Genomic DNA, 24,158 nt, shown 5'->3' with positions numbered 1-24,158 from the left:
CAACCACATGGTTCCAGGTTCATTCCTACTGTGTGGCATCTTGGTCAAATGTCTTCTAGTATAGCCTCAGGTCAACCAAAAGCCTTGTGAATGAATTTGGTAGACGGAAACTGAAAGAAGCTTGTTGTGTGTGTGTGTGTGTCTGTCTGTCCCACTGCCATTGCTTGACAACCAATGCTGGTTTGTTTATGTCCCCGTAACTTAGTGGTTTGGCAAAAGAGACCAAGCATGGCCGCAGTCGAATGACTGAAACGAATAAAAGAATAAATAAATAAATAAATATCATATTTGAAAGAGTAATCTGAATGCTAAAGGCTTAAACCAGCTCCCTTTTTTAAACCATCAAAATTTCATGTTTAATTTATGTTCCAAAGACCAGCTTAATGATGACAAAATTATTTTACAGAATTTTTCATTATTTTTCAAAATCCATTAGAAAAAAAAAGTATGTTTCAACAGAAATATGATAGCAAATGGGTTGATCTGACCAGATTCAGCCCAAATTTTCTATCTGTTCTATGTTTAAAACCAGCCAGATCTGGCCTCTCACACTTACCCTACAATGTCATTCTAAAAGTTAGCAATGATGTTCAAAGTTACAAGATAATGCATGATTAATTCAAAGCAATGTGAATAACTAAGCGTTACATTTAAATAGAGTAAACTGAATGCTAAAGGGTTAAGGGTACGTATGTCTGTGGAATACTCAGCCAGTAACATGTTAATTTCACTGTATTGATCAGACTATTGGATGTTGTTATACATCCCTGGTTACAATGCACTTCCTTTTATTGTTGCAGTCTTTGAATTGTGTCACCCTTCTGTCTGTTGTGTGGGGGTGGGGTGGGGGGTGCAATGCCCTTCCCCTGAACAGAATGCTTGTTTCTTGCAGGGTTCCCTTTTATAGCTGAGTGGACAGGGTAAAGGATAAAGCGCCTTCCCTAGTCATAGAGTTACAGGGCCAGTTTCTGTCATCATTATCATCATCATCATTATGTAATGTCTGTTTTCCATGCTGGCATGGGTTGGACAGTTTGACTGAAAACTGGTAAGCCGGGGAGCTGCACCAGGTGCTGATCCGATTTGACAAGCTTTCTACAGCTGGATGCCCTTCCTAACACCAACCCTTCCAAAAGTGTAGTGGGTTTTTTTACATGCCACCAGCATGACACTGGCATCGACCACAACTACGGTCTCACTTGGCTTCACAGGTCTATACAAGCAAAGTATATTACCAAAGGTCTCAGTCACCTGTCACTGCTTCCATGAGGCCCACCACTTGAACAGTGCTTATTACGTGCCACCTGCATGTGACATTTTTATAACCCCCTTGATGGGATGCCGGTCCATCACAGTAATACTCATTTCTGCCAGCTGGAGCTACATCAAATGAAGCGTTTTGCTCAAGAACACAATGCATTGCTCAGTCTGGGAATTGAAACCTCTATCTTGCAATCATGAGTGCAACACCCTAACTACTAGACCAGTGGTTTCCAACCTGGGGTCTGCGGATCCTGGTGGTCTGCAAAGGCGCTACTGGGGGTCCATGAACTAAATTCAAAATTTCATTTATACATCAAAATCAAAATCAAATCAAGCCACAATCAAATGGAAATTGTAGTTGTGGCTGATGCCAGTGCCGCCTGACTGGCTCCCCGTGCTGGTGGCCCATAAAAAGCACCATCCGAATGTGGCCGATGCCAGCCCCCTCTGGCCCCCATGCCGGTGGCACATAAAAACCACCCACTACACTTTCAGAATGGTTGGCGTTAGGAAGGGCATCCAGCTGTAGAAACACTGCTAGATCAGATAGGAGCCTGGCATGGCCTCCTGATTTCCCAAACCCCAGTCGAACTGTCCAATCCATACCAGCATGGAAAACGGACATTAAACGATAATGATGATGATATATACGCATAAGAATAAGTATATTGAAAGGGGTCGATGGGAAAATTCATTTAAATAAAAGGGTTGGGAACCACTACTAGACCGCACGCCTTCACACATGTTGCTTTGATAAGTAGAAATCCAGTTGATCAGACAACAGACAAATTAAATGCTCATCATTAAAATTTGTTTTGTGTTTTTTCCGCTGAGTAAATGCATCAAGAATGGATTTCTTTTTGAATGTTTTCAGTCAACCAAAATCTGCAAGAATTAGTAAAGAAATGGCTGTTGATCCAGACTCCACAACCCTGGAAAGCTCAAAGTTGAAGAAGAAGAAAAGAGCAACGAAACGAAAGTCTGAAGGTAACATTGATAGTGATGACGATGATGGTACTGGAAAAGATCCAAAGGAAAAGAAGTGCAAGCGGGACTCTAAAAAGGTAAATTCTGTTTCAAAAAAATTAGGAACAGTGGTGAGTGAGTGCCAACCATCTTCTTATATTGCATGTGCCTGTCTGTGTAATCTCAACCATAATTTGCCTATGCACCCCTTTGATCCCTGTCTCACTCTACCAGACCCCCATATTAAAAAAAAATCCTATTAAGAAGCTTGTTTCCCAACCACATGGTTCCGGGTTCAGTCCCACTGAGTGGCACCTTAGGCGAGTGTCTTCTACTATAGCCTCAGGCCAACCAAAGCGTTGTGAGTGGATTTGGTAGATGGAAACTGAAAGAAGCCCGTTGTGTATATATATGTATGTATGTGTTTGTTGTTTGTGTCTGTGTTTGTCCCCTCCCCCACCATCGCTTGACAACCGATGTCAGTGTGTTTACGTCCCCGTCACTTAGTGGTTTGGCAAAAAGAGACCGATAGAATAAGTACTAGACTTACAGAGAATAACTCCTGGGGTCGATTTATTTGACCAAAGGTGGTGCTCCAGCATGGCTGCAGTCAAATGACTGAAACAAGTAAAAAAGTAATTAAGTATTATTAGGAATTACGCTGGTGCCACATAAAATGCACTCGTGCCAGTGCCTCATAGGATGCACTCGTGCTGGTAGCCCGTAAAATGCACCCAGCACACACTGTAAAGTGGTTGGCATTAGGAAGAACATCCAACCAGAGAAACCATGCCAAAGCAGACAATTGGATCCTGGACAGCTCCAGCTGGCCAGCCCCTGTCAGATCATCCAGCTCATGCCAGTATGGAAAATGGGCATTAAATGATGATGATGTATTAAAAAATTGTTAAAATATTTTGAGTATTGTAGGTCTACGACCAATTCATTACTCTTTTACTTTTTTACTTGTTTCAGTCATTTGACTGCGGCCATGCTGGAGCACCGCCTTTAGTCGAGCAAATCGACCCCAGGACTTATTCTTTGGAAGCCTAGTACTTATTCTATCGGTTTCTTTTGCCGAACCGCTAAGTTACGGGGACATAAACACACCACCATCGGTTGTCAAGCGATGGTGGTGGAACAAACACAGACACACAAACACACATATGATGGGCTTCTTTCAGTTTCCGTCTACCAAATCCACTCACAAGGATTTGGTCGGACCGAGGCTATAGTAGAAGACACAGCCTGAGGTGCCACGCAGTGGGACTGAACCCAAGTTCCAGTCATCTGTTTTGGCTTGGTTCCTACTGCTGGATGCCCTTCCTAATGCCAACCACTATACAGAGTGTATTGGGTGTGTTTTATGTGTCACCAGCACTGATACCTTTTATGTGGTGCCAGCACAGGTGCCTTTTGCCTGTCACCAACACAGGTACCTTTTGCGTGCCACCGGCGCTGGCCACAACCATGATTTCAACTTTTCTTCTCAAGCACAGTAGATCACCAGAAGTCTCAGTCACTTACAGTAATAATTATATTGGTTTGTTACAGACAAAAGTACCAGAAATACAGAAAGAAGTCAAATCAAGAAAAAATGCTGACATTGCTAAGCAAGAAGTGGACTGCCATGTTATGTTGGCAAAGAATCTTTACTCTAGAGTACTGTTGTAGAATATCTCTTGTTGAGATATGCCCTTGTTGAAAATATATAGGGACACAGATTGTGTTGTATAGCCAGCTGGAGACGATGTTTACTGGGGCTAAATAACAGTAACATTCATCCTAAACCAGGACTGCCACATCATGTTGGCAAATAAATTTTACTCTAGAGTACTGTTACTGAATGTTTCTCATTCAGAGATTTAGAAATAATAATCTTCTGTTCACTTGTATTATGATTACTTAAAATTATAATTACACTATCTCTTAAATAACTTTATTGCTTCATTTTTTTCTTTTTACGCCTAGACTCCCTTCTTGTCAATAGCTCTTGGCTATTTTTCAAGTGAAGGTTTTTTCCTCTACTTCATCTGCCTTCAAGCATACTGAGCTCTTGGGATGCCTTATTAGCAGGGAATGACCACAGACACCACTGCCTTTTGCATCTTGTTTGTCATGGGTGCAGAATGTAAACATTCGTTCGCACACATACACACACACAAACAAACAAAAGATAGTAAAGGTGTTTACATTCTGTGTTGGCATTGGACCCATTCAGTCAGCACTTTCAATCAAAGACTTGTGGAATATGAAATTCCATTACCTGAAAAAAATAGGTTGATGATTGGCGGCCAACAGAGAGTCTGACCCTAAAACTTTGCCTTATAATCAATTCCCACTGAAGTCCTGCTAGCATGGAAAAACGGACATTAACCCTTTAGTATTCAGATTATTCTATCAAATCTAAGACTTATTTATTCATACTGTTTTTAGAATGACAGGGTTGGTGTGAGGGGCTGGATCTGGCCAGTTTTAACATAAAATGGGACCAGATATGATCAGTTCAAATGTTAAAGGGTTAAACAAATGATGACCCATGGTTTTTCATAGAGTTTCTATCTACCAGTTTCACTCACAAACCATTGGTTAGCTCAAGGTGCCATGCAGAGAGATAGAACTCAAGCCCTCTTGGTAGCAAATCCAACTCCATGTCGGCACAGTATTGCCTTCATCCTATCTATATTATGTAGTTTCAACCTACTTTCTAGAATTAGCCCTCTCCATTCTCCTCTATGGAACAGAAACGTAGCCCCTCTCAATGATCCTGGCAAAGAGGATCCATGGCTTTGATAGCAGATCCCTGAGAACCATTGAGAACGTCAGATGATACCATCACGTTTCCAACAAAGAACTGCATGCACACATCAGCCCGCAGCCTCCCACTTCATAACTGTCTGTCATGTGTTGGTACAGCCATGTCCTCCATCTCCCGTGAGATCATACTACCAGGGCTTTACTCTCATACGACACAGCAGTTGCAGACTGGAAGAAGCTTCGTAGCAGGCCCTGCACCAGATGTGATTAAGGCAAATCTCCAAAGGCTTGATGTCACCTTGAAGGATGCAGAGGGGCTGGCACGGGACCACCAGCAATGGAGAGCACTGGTGAACCCAGGACGACCCCAGCCCCATCAAGCAAGGGCATGAAGCAGCAGCAGCTACATTCTAGAGTTTTGATCCATCACGTTTCACTTAACAAAGTACCTGTGCTATACTATCCAATTCATCAATGTTACTTTTATTGGTTTGTTGCAGACAAAAATACCAGAAATAGAGGAGGAAGAAACATCTACAAAAAATGGTAATGTGGTTAGCCATGAAGTGGAAGAGGTGAGTGTTGGGGTTGAATGCTCTAAAATTCATGCAATATTCTTTGTATTAATGATAGCTCCTTGTTGACACTTTCCAATGCATTGTAGACTTCTAATTACAACAGGGTTTTCTGGGTCTGTGTTATATGATGATGCTACAGCAAAAAACTTAGATGATTTCACACACTGCAAACATGCATACATACATACATACATGCACACACATATACACACACACATTCATACATACATACAAAAATTATGTCCTTGCTCAAAGTAAGATATCATAAATGTTATCTTTACTACTACCATCACCACCACCACTACTACTACTGGTTTTGATCTGTTGCAGGCTGAAGAATCAAGAAGCGAAATAACGAAATTGGTAAAGACATCAAAAGTGGCAAATCTAGACAGAATTGGAAAGGTGAGTTTCAGTGTTTTGTACAGCTGTAGAACATCATCATCATCATCATTTAACGTCCGCTTTCCATGCTAGCATGGGTTGGACGACTTGACTGAGGACTGGTGAAACCGGATGGCAACACCAGGCTCCAATCTAAGTTTGGCAGAGTTTCTACAGCTGCTCTGCCTTAATAAATTCTGTCCGACCCTTTCAAGTATGGAAAGGTGGATTTTAAATGATGATGATGGCGATGATGCTGAGACTCCTTTACTGAAGAAGTTTACATAGAGGGGTTTTTTTGTACGTGAATTTGAGTTTTTAGTACTTTTCGGCTGGTCTCCACATATTAGGGTCCTAATTTGTGACAGCACTATCGTGTATAAAGCCAATAACTCTTTTTTACTGCCTTCTTTATAACTGCTGACAACAGCAGGGTGTGTATATATAACTTTGTATACATATTTTCACTAGAATCCGAAATCCTTGGAAAAATAAAACATAGAATATCATGTATGCTGGATGAAGATGTTTGCTTCCCAATCATGTGGTTTCAGGTTCAAATGCACTATACAACAAGACAAACACATACACACACACACACACACACACACACACACACATATATATATATATATATATACACAATGGGCTTCTTTCAGTTTCCATCTACCAAGTCCACTCACAAGGCTTTGGTTGGTCTGAGGTTATAGTAGAAGACACTTGCTCAAGTTGCCATGCAGTGGGACTGAACCCGGAACCATGTGGTTGGGAGGCAAGCTTCTTACCACAGCCATGCCTACCCTTGCTAACATGGAAAATGGACGTTAATGGATGACCATGATGATGATACATGTGTATATAAAGCAGGTGGGGGAGACAATCATATCACAAACACACACACATACATACATACACATGTCCCCATGACTTAGTGGTTGGGCAAACAAGACCAGTGCATCAACAACTGGGGTCAATTCATTTAACTAAAACCATCAAGATGGTGCCCCAGCATGGCTGAAACAAGTGATAGATACAAAAGATATATTCACAGAGTCAAAAAATAAGTAAAGTTACCTTCCGGAGTCATGCTGACTCATAAGGGCCACTTTCCTGGTTTCCATGGCGTATATATTCCCCACCTGGATGGGACGCTGGTCCTTCGCAGCGTTACTCATTTTTGCCAGCTGAGTGGACTGGAGCAATGTGAAATGAAGTGTTTTACTCAAGGACACAATGCATTGCCCGGTCTGGGGATCGAAACCATCAGTTCAACACCCAACGCCCTATTCACAGAGTAGAATAAAACAAACCAATATTCTTGTTTTATTTATGTATATATTGTTTTTTTTTCTTTCTACAGCTATCTCATGGCACTATACTCAAGAAATTGGAAAACAGCTTCAAAGTGCTTTTGGCGTCATCAGGGAAATTCGCTGTGCTACCCAAGATGCATCTGTCTGATTTCCAAAACCATTGTGATATGTTATGGGATATCTACAGTGAAGGGGACATGATGCGGGTTGTCAACTTTAAAAACCTTAACAAAGCCACTGTATCCTTTTTTGTTTTTCTTTTTTTTTTTTTTTTTTGAAACTAGTCACAAACCCTCACCTTTTTCCAAGCAATGAAATATTTTCTTGTGGCTAGACTTTTTTCCATGAAAGACCAGGAATGAACAACATCGCTTGTATAACAGTGATGCTTGTTTACAACCATCACATGATTTCACAACAAGGGTACACACACATATATACATACACACATTATACAGATACATATATGAGTTTCCTTTCAGATTAATTTCAAAAATATAGAATTCCTTAACCGTTTCTTAAGATATGTAGCAGTAAGCTTAGTCTGCGACTAACAGCTAAAAAGGGAAACTTTGTACAATCATTCAATAATATTCACGTAAGTTACTTTTTCTGTTTTGTTTTTTTTAAAATCTTTTTCTTGTTTCAGTTGTTTCATTGTGGTCATGCTGGGGCAATGCCTCAAGGGATTTTAAGTCAAATGGGTCGACCCCAGTACTGGTATTTATTCTATTGGTCACAAACACACCAACACCGGTTGTCATGTGGTGATGGGAGACAAACAGATACATACACAGATACACGGGCATATGGCGTAGTGGTTAAAAGCGCGGGCTACTAACCCCAAGGTTCCGAGTTCGATTCACGGCAGCGACCTGATAAATAATAGTAATAATAATAATAATATAATAATAATAGTAACATCGATAGGAATGAGAACCCAGGTTCGAAATTTCCCCAAGACACCTGACGAAAGCTGGAGGGTATATCAGTTGTTTAATAATAATAATAATAATTTTAATAATGAACTTATTGTGTACAGTGCTCAGGTGCACTACAACTCATAAGAAAAAGTAACCAAAACTGCATGAACAGTACATAGAATACACACAGGAAGTGAACAATGACTAAATTTTAAAAATAAAAAAGATGGGGTGATAGGTGAATTTCAGGAAATATGGAAGTTTTGAAGGGTGTAGTGTCTTGACAGCTAACTACTGATGTGGGTAGTTTATTCCATGCTTCAGCAATTCTGGGTGTGAAAAAAATTTTTGTCTGTATTGAGTTTACATTGTATATTTTATTATAGGTTGGTCAGAATTTGATTGGAATTGTTAAAACGGTTGTTGATTATGGTGTATTTGTTGAATTTCCTGGAGGTCTTCTCAGTTTGGCAGTCACTAAGGTAAGGCGACATCAATAATCACCATTTTACAGCTGCTTTTAATAGCTTTGTATGTATGAGTGTGTGTGTGGATAATTTGGTCGTTAAGGGGAACAGTTGAAAAACTTTGCTTTCCAGCAGTGTTTAAACGTAGGTTAATTTTCACTAAATTATGCCCACAGCAATGTGGCAGAATGGCAGAACATTTATCAGCTTCGTGCCAGATTGGATTACTTCCTATCACTAACCATTCTCAGTTTTCAGATTTGTTAATAATGTATATAAACATACGAGGGGGTGCTGGAAAGTTCCTGGCTTTATGGGTATTGCAAAAGGCTTGGTTGGAGGCCCAACCTTCCAAATTCTTTTACAGGGCTTAGAAAATTCTGGTGGACTGCTGCAATAAGTATATGAACCTGAGAGGGGAATATGTTGGATAGAATCATAATTAACTGATCCTGTATTTTCTTTTACCCAAAGCCAGGAACTTTTCAGCACCCCCTTGTATGTACCTTTCTTTATGCACCCTTATATATAGCACCAACCATTTTACAGAGTACCCTGGGTGGTTATTACATGGCATTGGCATAGGGAGTGAGGGGCATGGCCGTAAAGGACATGCCTGTATGTATGGATAACCATGATTTTACTTAGCTTACATCAATATTCTCTTACTTGTGTCAGTCATTTTGACTAAGGCCATGCTGGAGCACCGCCTTTTAGTCGAACATATTGACCTCTGGACTTAATCTTTGTAAGCCTGGTACTTATTCTATCGGTGTCTTCTGCCGAACCACTAAATTACAGGGACGTAAACACACCAACATTGGTTGTCAATTGATGGGGTGGGGGACAAACACAGACACAGAAACACACACATACGTATATACATATATATGCCACAGGTTTCTTTCAGTTTCCATCTACCAAATCCACTCACAAGGCTTTGGTCAGCTCAAGGCTATAGTAGACAACACTTACACAAGGTGCTGCACAGTGGGACTGAACCCGGAACCATGTGGCTGGTATTACTTGCAGCTTTTCTTGAACAGTTTCATTTCATGTCTAAAATCTTTTTTCTTTGGGTTGAATCAAATAAATGGAGTTTTTGAATCCATTTTCAGGATATAACAGCAGATCCAGACATAAATCTACACAAATATTTTAAAGAAGGCATGACCGTTTCCACTCATGTGTGTGGAATTAATCAGAAAAAGCGACAATTCAGAGTTAGCTTGAAACTCAGAAAAACTGACATTGACTCGGATTTTCAGCTAACTTACTTTCGCAATTACTTTAAGGATAAAAATATCATTATAGACCATCTAAAATCTAGGAAAGGTAAGTGTAGATTTGGAGTTTTTTTTTTGTTTCTCTAGTTTGTATTTTATTAATTGATTGTGGTCTTCCATAAGAATGTTAATCTGAGAATTATATGACTCCCTAAGAGCCAATTTGTGACCCCCGCTCACTTTCTCTCTTTCTCCCCTATATATATATATATATATATATATATATATTTATATATATATAGATATATATATATATATATATATATATATATAGATATGATAGTGAAGGCACATGGCTCAGTGGTTAGAGCATCGGGCTTACGATCGTGAGGTTGTGAGTTCAGAACCCAGACCGGGCTGCGTGTTGTGTTCTTGAGCAAGACATTTTATTTCACGTTGCTCCAGTTCACTCAGCTGTAGAAATGAGTTGCGAGGTCACCGGTGCTAAGCTGTATCGGCCTTTGCCCTTCCCTTGGGTAACATCCATGGTGTGCAGAGGGGGGGCGTATGCATGGGTGACTGCTGGTCTTCCATAAACAACCTTGCTTGGACTTGTGCCTGGGAGGGTAACTTTCTAGGTGCAATCCCACGGTCAGTCATGACCAAAGGGGGTCTCAGTATATATATGATGGACTCAACCATCATTAGATGACATGAGGGTTCGACAATTTCTTACCAAATAACCACACACAGATGATTTGTTTAGAGTGATCAAATGTTTGTGTAGAAATAAGCTTAATCCCTCCATCAGATCGACATTACCTGTACAGGTGTAACAAGTGCCACGTGTCAGATGTCAAAATGATTGCAGAGGAACATGAAATGAAGTACTTTGCTCAAGAACACAACGCAAGGCCTGGTCTGGGAATCGAACCCACAATCCTGCAACACCTTAACCACTAACCACTATATGTATGGGAGAATGTATGAAAAAAAAGACAACAGACGAGGACAGGTGGTGTAAACAACAAAAGGATGTATTAGTTTGATGCTCGGGGATACAGAAAGTCTTTAACGTTTCGAGCTACGCTCTTCAACAGAAAGAATACAGAGAAAAACACAGAGAAAAAAATAGGTAAAATAAACATCGAAGATGCTTTACCTCATGCAGAAAGTGCAGGAGCTACTCAGAGGTTGTGCAAACTCTTCTCAATTCATTGTAATGCTGGAAACCCTTCTGTACTGTCGGCAGATATCTCAGAGTCACAAGCATTTTATCCCTTAACCTGTATGCTTTGTCTGAGCCGGGCAGTGAGGACTAAACTAGCATTCGGCTATTGTGGGATTCCATTTGTGGTCTCTTGTCAACCGTTGCCGCCTTGAGCTTGTTTCAGCTGCCATGCCTATCTCTTTGATGGCATTCTTCAGTTATTTGGGTTCCAGACCTATCTTCTGCAGGAAGCCTCATATCTTCTGCCCACTAAGCTCCATGTCTGACTTGTGTTAAATTTCATGCGATTAGATTAATGGTACATGTCATATACTAGACCTGCCTAACCTGTGTCAGCACGTAAAAGCAGATAGCGAATTCATGATGATGGTGCTAATAACATCTAATTTTTCTCTTATTTCTACCTAGATTGTCCTTGGTTGTTTGAAGATTTACACACTGGGGATTTGTGCCATGTAACTGTTACCGAAGTGGTTAAAGAAGGTGTGCACTGTACATTGGAGTCAGGCACTAAAGGTTTCATTGCCACGCACCATAGAAAAGGTAAGTTTAAGCCATATTTTTTTACAGAAGTATTACTGGTATTCTTTGTTTCATAAATGTTAGACTGCATGGTATTTGGTCTTTTACATTTTACATCAGATAGGGATTTCAGTGACAAATGACCGAGACATTTGGCAATTTGCCATGCTTGAGTAGAAGACCCCATCAGGCCAAGTGAAATTATAGTCGTGGCAGATGCTGGTGTCATGCAACTAGCACCTGCGCCAGTGGCATGTAATAGCACCCATTACACTGTCAGAGTGGTTAGCATTAGGAAGGGCATCCAGTTGTATAAACCATTCCAAATTAGACAAGTCTGGTGCAGTCCCTCAACTTACCAGCCCTGGTTAAACCATCTAACCCACGGACAATGGACATTAGGTGATGATGATCATGATGGTGTATATACATAAGTTTACTTGTCCCTCTATTTATTCAGCCAGCAATTTGTTTGCAAGTCTATTCATGAATCTGGCTATCTACTTGGATGTCTATCCATCTAGCCTGCCTATCTATAATTGCTCATCTGAATTATTGTGTGTCCATTTTAAGTTTGTCTGTCTCAGATAGATTTCATTCTCATCAAGAAACATTATATTCAGCTGATTACAAATGCCAAGTGTTTGCTCAATGAAGAACATACCTCTCAACATAATTTAGTAAATTAGCAACCTCAGGAAATGAGCTTTATTATTTCAGAAACAGTATACAACCCATAGGCACAGGAGTGGCTGTGTGGTAAGTAGCTTGCTTACCAACCACATGGTTCCGGGTTCATTCCCACTGCGTGGCACCTTGGGCAAGTGTCTTCTACTATAGCCTCGGGCCGACCAAAGCCTTTTGAGTAGATTTGGTAGACGGAAACAGAAAGAAGCCCATCGTATATATATATGTGTGTGTGTGTCTGTGTTTGTCCCCCCCAACATCGCTTGACAACCGATGCTGGTGTGTTTACGTCGCCGTAACTTAGCGGTTCGGCAAAAGTAACCGATAGAATAAGTACTAGGCTTCCAAAGAATAAGCCCTGGCGCTCCCTGAGGACTAGATTAAGGATACACATGTCTGTGGACTACTCAGCCACTTGCACATTAATCTCATGAGCAGGCTGTTCTGATGATGGGATCAGCTGGAACCTTCATTGTTGTAACCAACGATGTAGATTCTTTACGAAACGGTTTCCTTATGGTTTTTGTTTTCTTGTAGGTCTCACTGTTAAAAAAGATACGACAGTTGCAGCTGTTATATTAGATATGGATCTCTTGCAAGGAATTGTCCAGCTGGCTGCATCTCCTGTAGTTGTCAAACAGGTGATGAAAATGAAGAAGAAACCAGAAGAGGTGCAGTAAATGACTTTCTTTTTATATGTGTTGTTTTTTTATTGTTGTCAGTATTTTTGTTATTATTATTATTATTATTATTATGGTGGTGAGCTGGCAGAATTGTTAGCATCGCGGGCAAAATGCTTAGCAGCATTTCATCTGTCTTTATGTTCTGAGTTCAAATTCTGCTGAGGTCGACTTTGCCTTTCATCTTTTTAGGGTCAATAAATTAAGTACCAGTAAAACACTGGGGTTAATATAATCAATGAGTTCTGCACAAGAAAAAAAAATTCAGGCCTTGTGACTTTGGTAGAACGGATTATTATTATTATGTAATTATGATAACTGATAATTCTTTATGGCTGTGTGGTTAAGAAGTTCACATTGCAGCCACACGGTTTCAGGTTCAGTCCCACTGTGTGACACTCTGGGCAAATATCTTCTAGTACAGCCCCAGGCTCACCAATTCACTTCACAGAAGCCATATGCAAGCCCATCATGTATGTGTGTCTGTGTGTGTGTATATATATATATATATATATATATATATGTGTGTGTGTGCCTTCTCTACCACTTGACAACCAGTGTTGGTTTGTTCACATCCCTTTAACTTAACGATTTGGCAAAAAGAGACTGATAGAATAAGTACAAGACTTAAAAATGATAAGTACTTGAGTTGATTTCTTTGACTAAACACTTGAAGGTGGTACCCCAGCATGGGCACAGTCAAATAACTGAAACAAGTGAAAGATAAAAGATAGAAAGATGTATGTGTGTGAGAATGTGTTTGTTTCTTTGTCTTAACATCACATTCCAGTATTCAATTCTGTTATTCTACAAAACCAGGTAATGTGGTGGAGGTCTTAAAACTAATTCTTTTAATTTAGTTTCGAACATTAATATTTGAAATTGTTTATTTTTAGATTCCAAAGAATAAAAAACTCAAGTCACTTGTGCTGCTGGTTCGAAAGGAGTTTGTTATAGTTTTGTTAAAGATGAAAGGAAAGGCAAAATTAGCTTACCTTTCTCCGAAAATGGTAATATATATTTATTTAATTTTCATTCAAATTAATGTTTGTTTTACCATTTGCAAAAAAAAAAAAAAAGAAGAAATAATTGGTAAAAACTGAATAATTTAGGTACTCGGTCCATTCTGCGAGATGATTGATGTTAGAAAGGGCATCCAGCTGTAAAAACCATGTCCGAAACAGACACAGTAGCCAGGTGTAGTCTTCTACTGGCCAGCTCCTGTCAAACCGTCCAACCCATGCCAGCATAGAAAGCAGACATTAAATGATGATGGTGGTGGTGGTGGCAGCATAGTTAACCCTTTTGCTGCCAACTTTCTGAGATCACTCCTGCTTTTGTGATACAATTTCCATGTTTGAAAGTGATCTAAATTAAAACCAGCCATCAAAACGTTAATTTATGTTCCAAACTAATAATTAAACTGGACATATCAAGCTAAAATATTCTAATGGTGTCTCACACGTACCATACAATATTATTCTAAAAATAAACAATCATGTCATTGAAATCTCAAAGTTATAAAGTAATGCATGACTAATTCAAAACAATGTGAATAAACAAGTATGACATTTGACAAAGTAATCTGAACACTAAAGGGTTAAGACTGACAAACCAATATCAATAAATTCTTTCTTATTTCCAAAATTAATTGAAACAAAAGCAGTGGATTTCAACTGAAATATGGTAAGAAAAGGGTTTAGAAGTTCACTTCAGAATCACATGATTTCAGGTTCAATCTATCATGTATCTTCTACTAGAACACTGAGCTGACCAATGTCATGTGAGCAAATTCGGTAGACAGAAACTGTGAGGAATCCTGTTGTGCATTCCGGAAGTTTTGAGACTTTTTTTTTTTTTTAGGAGTGGCAGTTATAACTGTCTTAGATGATTGTTAATTTAGTATGTCAGAAGTCGTCTTATTAGATGTATAGTAATGTACTACACATCTAATAAGCTGACTTGCCAACTGTGACAAGAGTCCTTGGACATGTTAACTTTGGAGATTAAAATTTTATGCTTCTTTGAAATAAATAAATGTCTCTCCTGGAAAAGTCCCAAAACTTCTGGAATGCACCTTGTATATACATATATATATATATATATATATATATATACATATGTGTCTCTGTGTGTGTATATGAATATTGATATCTTACAGCTTTGCTTATCATTGCTGATGATGATGATGACAACTGCTATTATTATTATTATTATTATTATTATCATTATCATTATCATTATCATCATAATAAAAGGTGGCAAGCTGAAAGAATCGTTGGCACACCGGGCAAATGCTTAGCAGCATTTCATCCATCTTTATGGTCTGAGGCACTGGGGTCGAGATCATCATCATCATCATCGTTTAACGTCCGCTTTCCATGCTAGCATGGGTTGGACAATTTAACTGAGGATTGGCAAGCCAGGAGGCTGCACAAGGCTCCAATCTGATCTGGCAAAGTTTCTACAGCTGGATGCCCTTCCTAACGCCAGTAATCAACAAATCCCCTCCCCCACAAATTGTGGTAAAATTTAAAGAAATTGTTTTTGTTGTTGTTAAGGTGGCGAGCTTGCAGAATCGTTAGCACATCGAGTGAAATGCGCTTAGCAATATTTCGCCTGTTGCTGCTATGTTCTGAGTTCAAATTCCACCGAGGTCAACTTTGCCTTTCATCCTTTCAGGGTCGATAAAATAAGTACCAGTTGAGTACTGGGGTCAGTGTAATCAACAAGTCCCCTCTCTTAAAATTTCAGGCCTTGTGCCTTTAGTAGAAGGGATTATTATTATTATTATTATTATTATTATTATTATTATTATTATTATTATTATTATTATTATTATTATTATTATTATTATTATTATTATTATTATTATTATTATTATTATTATTACTATTACTATTATTATTACTATTACTATTACTATTATTATTATTATTATTATTATTATTATTATTATTATTATTATTATTATTATTATTATAAAAGGCGGCAGAATCAATTAGTGCACAGAGCAAAATGATTAGCGACATTTCATCAGTCTTTTATGTTCTGAGTTCAAATTCCACTGGGGTCGATAAAATAAGTTCCAGTTGGGCATTAGGGTCGATGTAATCCTACTTACTCCCACTTGCAAAACAGCTATGTTTGTGCTAAAATTTGAAACCATTATTATTATTATTATTATTAACAGACGTGTTGGCTCGATTAAATATACACTTTTCCCAACAAATATGTTACCTTGCTTGTTATTTTCATTGCAGCACATGAACGATGTCTTCAATTGGGATTATTACAAAGTAGGTGACAAACTGTTAGTCCAGTATGTTCGGTAAGTCCAGAACTACTTTCTCTTCTCTTGTTTGGCTAATGATGGCTCAGTACTTTATTGTTTTATGTTACAGAGGTCAAATGAGATCAAATACCTTAGGCAAATAGCCACAATGGTGAAACATACGTGGGGAATAGAATATATAGAGCTGTGTTTGTCATAATTTCTCCTACATTTGCTCTGTATATTATAACTAGTAATACTACTAAGTGTAGTAATTACTTAACCACTATACTGGAAGCAGATAGGATGGGGATAATCTGTATGGGGCACTAAACCTCAACAATAGCAGTCCTACATCTAACTGTCCACATACAATATATAATACATACATATCATCATCAAACATCCATTGTCCATGCTTATATATCCTTGTTGCTTATTTTTATTTTATATATATATATATATATATATATATATATATATATATATATATATATATATATATATGCATATGTAAATACAGTGCATTTAATTTTACTGAATCATAGCAAAGGAGGCATTGGTTAATTGTTAGCAAAAGAAAGAGAACAATAGTTTGTTTCATTAATTAGAGCTCTGCTCCAGTTAATGAGACTGAGGTTTACTCATTCTGTAGGCCACAAACCACTGTGGTCTACAGTCCAGGTAACTACTGAGTGATTTGAGTTTAGTACCTGTGTGTTGGCTATAGCTTAATGGTTGATGTTGTTTTTCAGTCACAGGCCAGCCATAGACCAAAGATCTTTCGAAGCCTGTTTGTCTTTTTTTTTTTTTTTTTTCTGACTTAGTATATCTAGGACTACATTATCCAATATGTTTTTATTAAAAGATGAAATGACTTTTTCAATGTTTTATTCATTTGTTTTTTTTTTTTGTTTTTTTTCTTTCTGTTATTTTAGACGTATCAATGGTAAATATATTGTTAAACTGTATCAGCCAGTCAAACAAATCGCACGGCTTACAAAAAGGTTACAGGAAACTGCTAGGTTAGTACCTTCTTTGTCCATTTGATATAATTTTGACATATACGAGGATGTAATAAAAGGTTCCTGGCTTTGGGTAAAGAAAATACTGGAGAATCAGTTAATGATTTTATTCAACACATTCCCCTCTCGGATTTACACACTTATTGCAGCAGCCCTTCAGTTTTTCTAAGCCCTGTAAAAGGGCTTGGAAGGCTGGGCTTCCAATCAGGCCTTCCGTGATACCCTTAAAGCCAGGAACTTTCTAGCAGCCCCTCGTGTGTGTGTGTGTGTATATATATATATATATATAGGTACTGTAAGTTTAGAGGGAATACTTGATAAGTGTAAGCACCTGTATATGCCAGATAGTGGCAGAGGTGAGAGAATATATCAAACATAAATTAAAAACAAGAGCACAAAGGATATCGCAGTACACGTATTTCAAGCTATCCTTTGTGTTCTGTTTTTAATTTATGTTTGATATATATAAAATTAAGAAGGAGAGAAGACAAATTCAAAGGTCGATTTATATAGTATGTATTTTGTATACCATTGAGAATTTCGTTAATATGGATGGAATATACATCGACCTTTGAATTTATCTTCTCTCCTTAATTTTATATTCCTGAAGCTCTATCAGAGCGCTAATTGGTTGAGCTGTATAAAGTGGATATCTATATCACTTATTTATTCATTATATATATGTATGTATGTATATATATATATATATATATATATATATATATATATATAATATATATATGTATGTATATATAGACACACACAGTCACACACAAAGGGGTGCTAAAAAGTTCCTGGCTTTGGGTTAAAAAAAATACAGGAGGCTCAGTTAATTATGATTTTATTGGACATATTCTTCCCCTCTGAAATTCACTCACTTATTGCAACAGTCCTTCTGTTTTCCAACCAGACATTTTGCCATATCCTTAAAGCCAGGAACTTTTCAACACCTATTCAGGATAATTATGTTTGGTGGGTGACATCGTGGATTTGCAGTGGTTGTGTGTTCTTTGCACTCTGGAGGCTTTTCAAGTCAACAATCAATGCCACACCTTAATTAAACCAATCTTAATTATATGCCATTCTGCAGTTGTGTATTGCATTTCACTGGATGAAAGGCACTTTAACCCAATGACATGAAATTCTATGCCAAAATATTTCTAAGTGTGTCCTATTTCTATTTACTGTATTGGAAGTAGGCTTGGTTGAGTGGTTAGAACTTAGCTTGGTGATCATCAGGTCCCAAGTTCAGCCTCACTTCAAGTCATCTTGGACAAGTTTCTTTTACCATCACCTCAGGTCCAAGTAAAATTATTACATTGGTGGAAACTGTGTGGAAGCCTGCTGGATGATTTGTCATACAATGTCACACTGATTTGACCTGGGACTTTCAGTATTTAACTCTTTTGATACCAACCCACCTCAAACTGCCTTTCGTTCTTTAACCTTTTAGCATTTAAACCAGCCATGTCTGGCCCAAATGTGAAGGCCTGTGGCTTAGTGGTTAGGGCATTCGGCTCACGATCATAAGGTCGTGAGTTCAATTCCTGGTGGCACATTGTGTCCTTGAGCAAGACACTTTATTTCACATTGCTCCAGTTCACTCAGCTGGAAAAAATGATAAGTACCTATATTTCAAAGGGCCAGCCTTGTCACACTGTGTGTAACGCTGAATCTCCCCGAGAACTATGTTTAGGGTACATGGTTGTCTGTGGAGTGCTCAGCCACTTGCACGTTAATTTTACAAGCAGGCTGTTCCATTGATTGAATCAACTGGAACCCTTGTTTTAACCGATGGAATGCCAGTAGCACATATCCCGCCTAAATATTGTACCTGTTTTATGTTCAAACCTGCCAGATTTAGCCTCTCACACATACTCTGCAATGTCATTCTAAAAATAGACAATCACATTCATTGAAATTTTGAAGCTAGGATTAATTCAAAACTACATGTATAAACAGGCGCAGGCGTGGCTGTGTGGTAAGAAGCATGCTTCCCAACCACATGGTTCCAGGTTCATTCCTACTGTTGTGGCATCTTGGTCAAATGTCTTCTAGTATAGCCTCAGATCAACCAAAAGCCTTGTGAATGGATTTGGTAGACGGAAACTGAAAGAAGCTTGTTGTGTGTGTGTGTCTGTCTGTCCCACTGCCATTGCTTGACAACCAATGCTGGTTTGTTTATGTCCCCGTAACTTAGTGGTTTGGCAAAAGAGACCAAGCATGGCCGCAGTCGAATGACTGAAACGAATAAAAGAATAAATAAATAAATATCATATTTGAAAGAGTAATCTGAATGCTAAAGGGTTAAACCAGCTCCCTTTTTTAAACCATCAAAATTTCATGTTTAATTTATGTTCCAAACACCAGCTTAATGATGACAAAATTATTTTACAGAATTTTTCATTATTTTTCAAAATCCATTAGGAAAAAGAAGTATGTTTCAACAGAAATATGATAGCAAATGGGTTGATCTGACCAGATTCAGCCCAAATTTTCTATCTGTTCTATGTTTAAAACCAGCCAGATCTGGCCTCTCACACTTACCCTACAATGTCATTCTAAAAGTTAGCAATGATGTACAAAGTTACAAGATAATGCATGATTAATTCAAAGCAATGTGAATAACTAAGCGTTACATTTAAATAGAGTAAACTGAATGCTAAAGGGTTAAGGGTACGTATGTCTGTGGAATACTCAGCGAGTAACATGTTAATTTCACTGTATTGATCAGACTATTGGATGTTGTTATACATCCCTGGTTACAATGCACTTCCTTTTATTGTTGCAGTCTTTGAATGGTGTCAGCCTTCTGTCTGTTGTGTGGGGGTGGGGTGGGGGGTGCAATGCCCTTCCCCTGAACAGAATGCTGGTCTCTTGCAGGGTTCCCATTTATAGCTGAGTGGACAGGGTAAAGGATAAAGCGCCTTCCCTAGTCATAGAGTTACAGGGCCGGTTTCTGTCATCATTATTATCATCATCATCATTATGTAACGTCCGTTTTCCATGCTGGCATGGGTTGGACAGTTTGACTGAAAACTGGTAAGCCGGGGAGCTGCACCTGGTGCTGATCTGATTTGACAAGCTTTCTACAGCTGGATGCCCTTCCTAACACCAACCCTTCCAAAAGTGTAGTGGGTTTTTTTACATGCCACCAGCATGACACTGGCATCGACCACAACTACGGTCTCACTTGGCTTCACAGGTCTATACAAGCAAAGTATATTACCAAAGGTCTCAGTCACCTGTCACTGCTTCCATGAGGCCCACCACTTGAACAGTGCTTATTACGTGCCACCTGCATGTGACATTTTTATAACCCCCTTGATGGGATGCCGGTCCATCACAGTAATACTCATTTCTGCCAGCTGGAGCTACATCAAATGAAGCGTTTTGCTCAAGAACACAATGCATTGCTCAGTCTGGGAATTGAAACCTCTATCTTGCAATCATGAGTGCAACACCCTAACTACTAGACCAGTGGTTTCCAACCTGGGGTCTGCGGATCCTGGTGGTCTGCAAAGGCGGTACTGGGGGTCCATGAACTAAATTCAAAATTTCATTTATACATCAAAATCAAAATCAAATCAAGCCACAATCAAATGGAAATTGTAGTTGTGGCTGATGCCAGTGCCGCCTGACTGGCTCCCCGTGCTGGTGGCCCATAAAAGCACCATACGCATAAGAATAAGTATATTGAAAGGGGTCGATGGGAAAATTCATTTAAATAAAAGGGTTGGGAACCACTGTACTAGACCGCACGCCTTCACACATGTTGCTTTGATAAGTAGAAATCCAGTTGATCAGACAACAGACAAATTAAATGCTCATCATTAAAATTTGTTTTGTGTTTTTTCCGCTGAGTAAATGCATCAAGAATGGATTTCTTTTTGAATGTTTTCAGTCAACCAAAATCTGCAAGAATTAGTAAAGAAATGGCTGTTGATCCAGACTCCACAACCCTGGAAAGCTCAAAGTTGAAGAAGAAGAAAAGAGCAACGAAACGAAAGTCTGAAGGTAACATTGATAGTGATGACGATGATGGTACTGGAAAAGATCCAAAGGAAAAGAAGTGCAAGCGGGACTCTAAAAAGGTAAATTCTGTTTCAAAAAAATTACAAACAGTGGTGAGTGAGTGCCAACCATCTTCTTATATTGCATGTGCCTGGCTGTGTAATCTCAACCATATTTTGCCTATGCACCCCTTTGATCCCTGTCTCACTCTACCAGACCCCCATATTAAAAAAAAATCCTACTAAGAAATTTGTTTCCCAACCACATGGTTCCCGGTTCAGTCCCACTGAGTGGCACCTTAGGCGAGTGTCTTCTACTATAGCCTCAGGCCAACCAAAGCGTTGTGAGTGGATTTGGTAGATGGAAACTGAAAGAAGCCCATCGTGTATATATATGTATGTATGTGTTTGTTGTTTGTGTCTGTGTTTGTCCCCTCCCCCACCATCGCTTGACAACCGATGTCAGTGTGTTTACGTCCCCGTCACTTAGTGGCTTGGCAAAAAGAGACCGATAGACAGAGAGTAAGTCCTGGGGGCGATTTATTTGACCAAAGGTGGTGCTCCAGCATGGCCGCAGTCAAATGACTGAAACAAGTAAAAAAGTAATTAAGTATTATTAGGAATTACGCTGGTGCCACATAAAATGCACTCGTGCCAGTGCCTCATAGGATGCACTTGTGCTGGTAGCCCGTAAAATGCACCCAGCACACACTGTAAAGTGGTTGGCATTAGGAAGAACATCCAGCCAGAGAAACCATGCCAAAGCAGACAATTGGATCCTGGCCAGCTCCTGTCAGATCATCCAGCTCATGCCAGTATGGAAAATGGGCATTAAATGATGATGATGTATTAAAAAATTGTTAAAATATTTTGTGTATTGTAGGTCTACGACCAATTCATTACTCTTTTACTTTTTTACTTGTTTCAGTCATTTGACTGCGTCCATGCTGGAGCACCGCCTTTAGTCGAGCAAATCGACCCCAGGACTTATTCTTTGGAAGCCTAGTACTTATTCTATCGGTTTCTTTTGCCGAACCGCTAAGTTACGGGGACATAAACACACCACCATCGGTTGTCAAGCGATGATGGTGGAACAAACACAGACACACAAACACACATACATATATATGATGGGCTTCTTTCAGTTTCCGTCTACCAAATTCACTCACAAGGCTTTGGTCGGACCGAGGCTATAGTAGAAGACACTTGCCCAAGGTGCCACGCAGTGGGACTGAACCCACAACCATGTAGTTGGTAAGCAAGCTACTTACCACACAGCCACTCCTGCACCTATTGCTCATAAACTTTAACAACAAAATCTCATATGTGCCCCCAGGGGTCATATGAACCCTGGTTGAGAACCAGTGATCCAATCTCTCTTATCACTTATTGAATATACAGGGTTGGACAAAAGTCACCTGACAGTAAGTCAAAACCATTTAATTCCTAGATTTATTTATGTTTAACAACTGAATGAATTTAATAAAATCATCTAAATATGAAACATCATGAAAATTGTTTGAACTGAAGTCCTTCTTGAGCAACACGTTTTTCCATTCGAGTCAATACAGAATTAGAGATAGTATTTATGGAATTTTGAATTATTGTCGGGTGACTTTTGGCCAACCCTGTATTAATCTCCTTCAGACCTGTCCTTTTTTCTTATTCATTATACTTCATTTTCTCCATCACATCCAAGGCACAGACATGACTGTGTGGTTAAAGTGTTCATTTTGTAACCATGTGGGTTTGGGTTCAGTCCCACCGAGTAACACTTTGGGCAAAGTGTTTTATACTGTATTCCCTTCCAATACATAATTATTTGTGTGTGTGTATCCTGTAGTAATTAAATGTCAACAAATACTCAGATCTTCTGGTTTTTTTTTTTTTTTTTTTTCTTTCTAAAGTCAATTGAAGTTATGCCCCCTGTCTTCTTTAACTGGGATAATGAAACTGTTGCCCCAACAAACCAGAACGGTCATGTCAGCAGCAGTGATGACGACATTGAAATGAGCGAAGACAAGGATGGAGAATCATCTACAGGTGTAAGTATTTTTGATTTGTTTTCTTCATATGCTAAACCTCACTGAGGAGACGACAAGGGACCAGGACTTATGGCGATTTGCTGTATTTGAGAAGACCCATCAAGCTTAGTAAAATCGCAGCCCTCCATACATGCAGGCATGTCCTTTATGGCCATGCCTCCATTCCCTCTCCCAGGTGAGAGGTCTTTGTCTTGCAGGGACCTGCACCGCGTAAAATGCACATGTGCCAATGCCACGTAAAATGCAATTGTGCCTGTGTCACGTAAAAAGTACCCTGCACATTTTGTAAAGTGGTTGGCATTAACCCATTACCTCCCATAATTCTATTAACTGGAATTTTTTTATGAAACTTTGATTTCTAGCATAAAACAGCCTTAGAAACATGCTGGAATGATCAAAATAACATTTTAAATAGAAATAAGCGAGAATATTGGGTGAAAAATTAGCAAACCTCATTTGAATATCAGAGAAATATATACCTAGTAGATATAGCAAAAAGGTTAGATATGTGTAAATATTGACAGATAATTAGGAAATTTGTAATTTTTAATTGATCTCATATGAGATCACTGGTAGGTAATGGGTTAAGAAGGGTATCCAGTCATAGAAACCATGCCAAAACAGACAATTAGAGCCTGGACAGTGTTCCAACTGGCCAGCTCCATGTCAAACCGTCTGACCCATGCTAGCATGGAAAACAGATGTTGAACGATAATGATGGTGTGTGAGGTGGCAGAGGGAAGCAGGGAAAGAATGAGAGATGTGTAGTAACAGTGATGGGTGTTAGAGGTACATGGAAGTTGC

The 24,158-nt window shown here is 39.0% G+C and overlaps 1 protein-coding gene across 3 annotated transcripts in view; it reads left to right on the top strand.

Moving 5' to 3' along the window:
- LOC106872096 (protein RRP5 homolog) overlaps nucleotides 1–24,158 on the top strand; it is a 72,124-nt gene that overhangs the window by 36,957 nt on the left and 11,009 nt on the right. For all 3 annotated transcript variants that reach the window (XM_089339700.1, XM_089339701.1, XM_089339699.1), the window contains exons 23-36: nucleotides 2,138–2,327; nucleotides 5,487–5,561; nucleotides 5,895–5,969; nucleotides 7,309–7,500; nucleotides 7,785–7,859; nucleotides 8,571–8,666; nucleotides 9,770–9,986; nucleotides 11,517–11,651; nucleotides 12,855–12,988; nucleotides 13,894–14,007; nucleotides 16,261–16,328; nucleotides 17,210–17,296; nucleotides 21,201–21,390; nucleotides 23,217–23,354. In XM_089339700.1, the coding sequence (XP_089195826.1) occupies nucleotides 2,138–2,327; nucleotides 5,487–5,561; nucleotides 5,895–5,969; nucleotides 7,309–7,500; nucleotides 7,785–7,859; nucleotides 8,571–8,666; nucleotides 9,770–9,986; nucleotides 11,517–11,651; nucleotides 12,855–12,988; nucleotides 13,894–14,007; nucleotides 16,261–16,328; nucleotides 17,210–17,296; nucleotides 21,201–21,390; nucleotides 23,217–23,354 (1,786 nt within the window). The remainder of the gene's footprint in view (nucleotides 1–2,137; nucleotides 2,328–5,486; nucleotides 5,562–5,894; nucleotides 5,970–7,308; nucleotides 7,501–7,784; nucleotides 7,860–8,570; nucleotides 8,667–9,769; nucleotides 9,987–11,516; nucleotides 11,652–12,854; nucleotides 12,989–13,893; nucleotides 14,008–16,260; nucleotides 16,329–17,209; nucleotides 17,297–21,200; nucleotides 21,391–23,216; nucleotides 23,355–24,158) is intronic.

Source organism: Octopus bimaculoides, chromosome 22 (genome assembly GCF_046866305.1).
Source record: "Octopus bimaculoides isolate indiv1 chromosome 22, ASM4686630v1, whole genome shotgun sequence".
Taxonomy (NCBI): Eukaryota; Metazoa; Mollusca; class Cephalopoda; order Octopoda; family Octopodidae; genus Octopus; species Octopus bimaculoides.
Note: the sequence above shows the minus strand (reverse complement) of the source record. Positions and strands in the feature narration are given on the sequence as shown.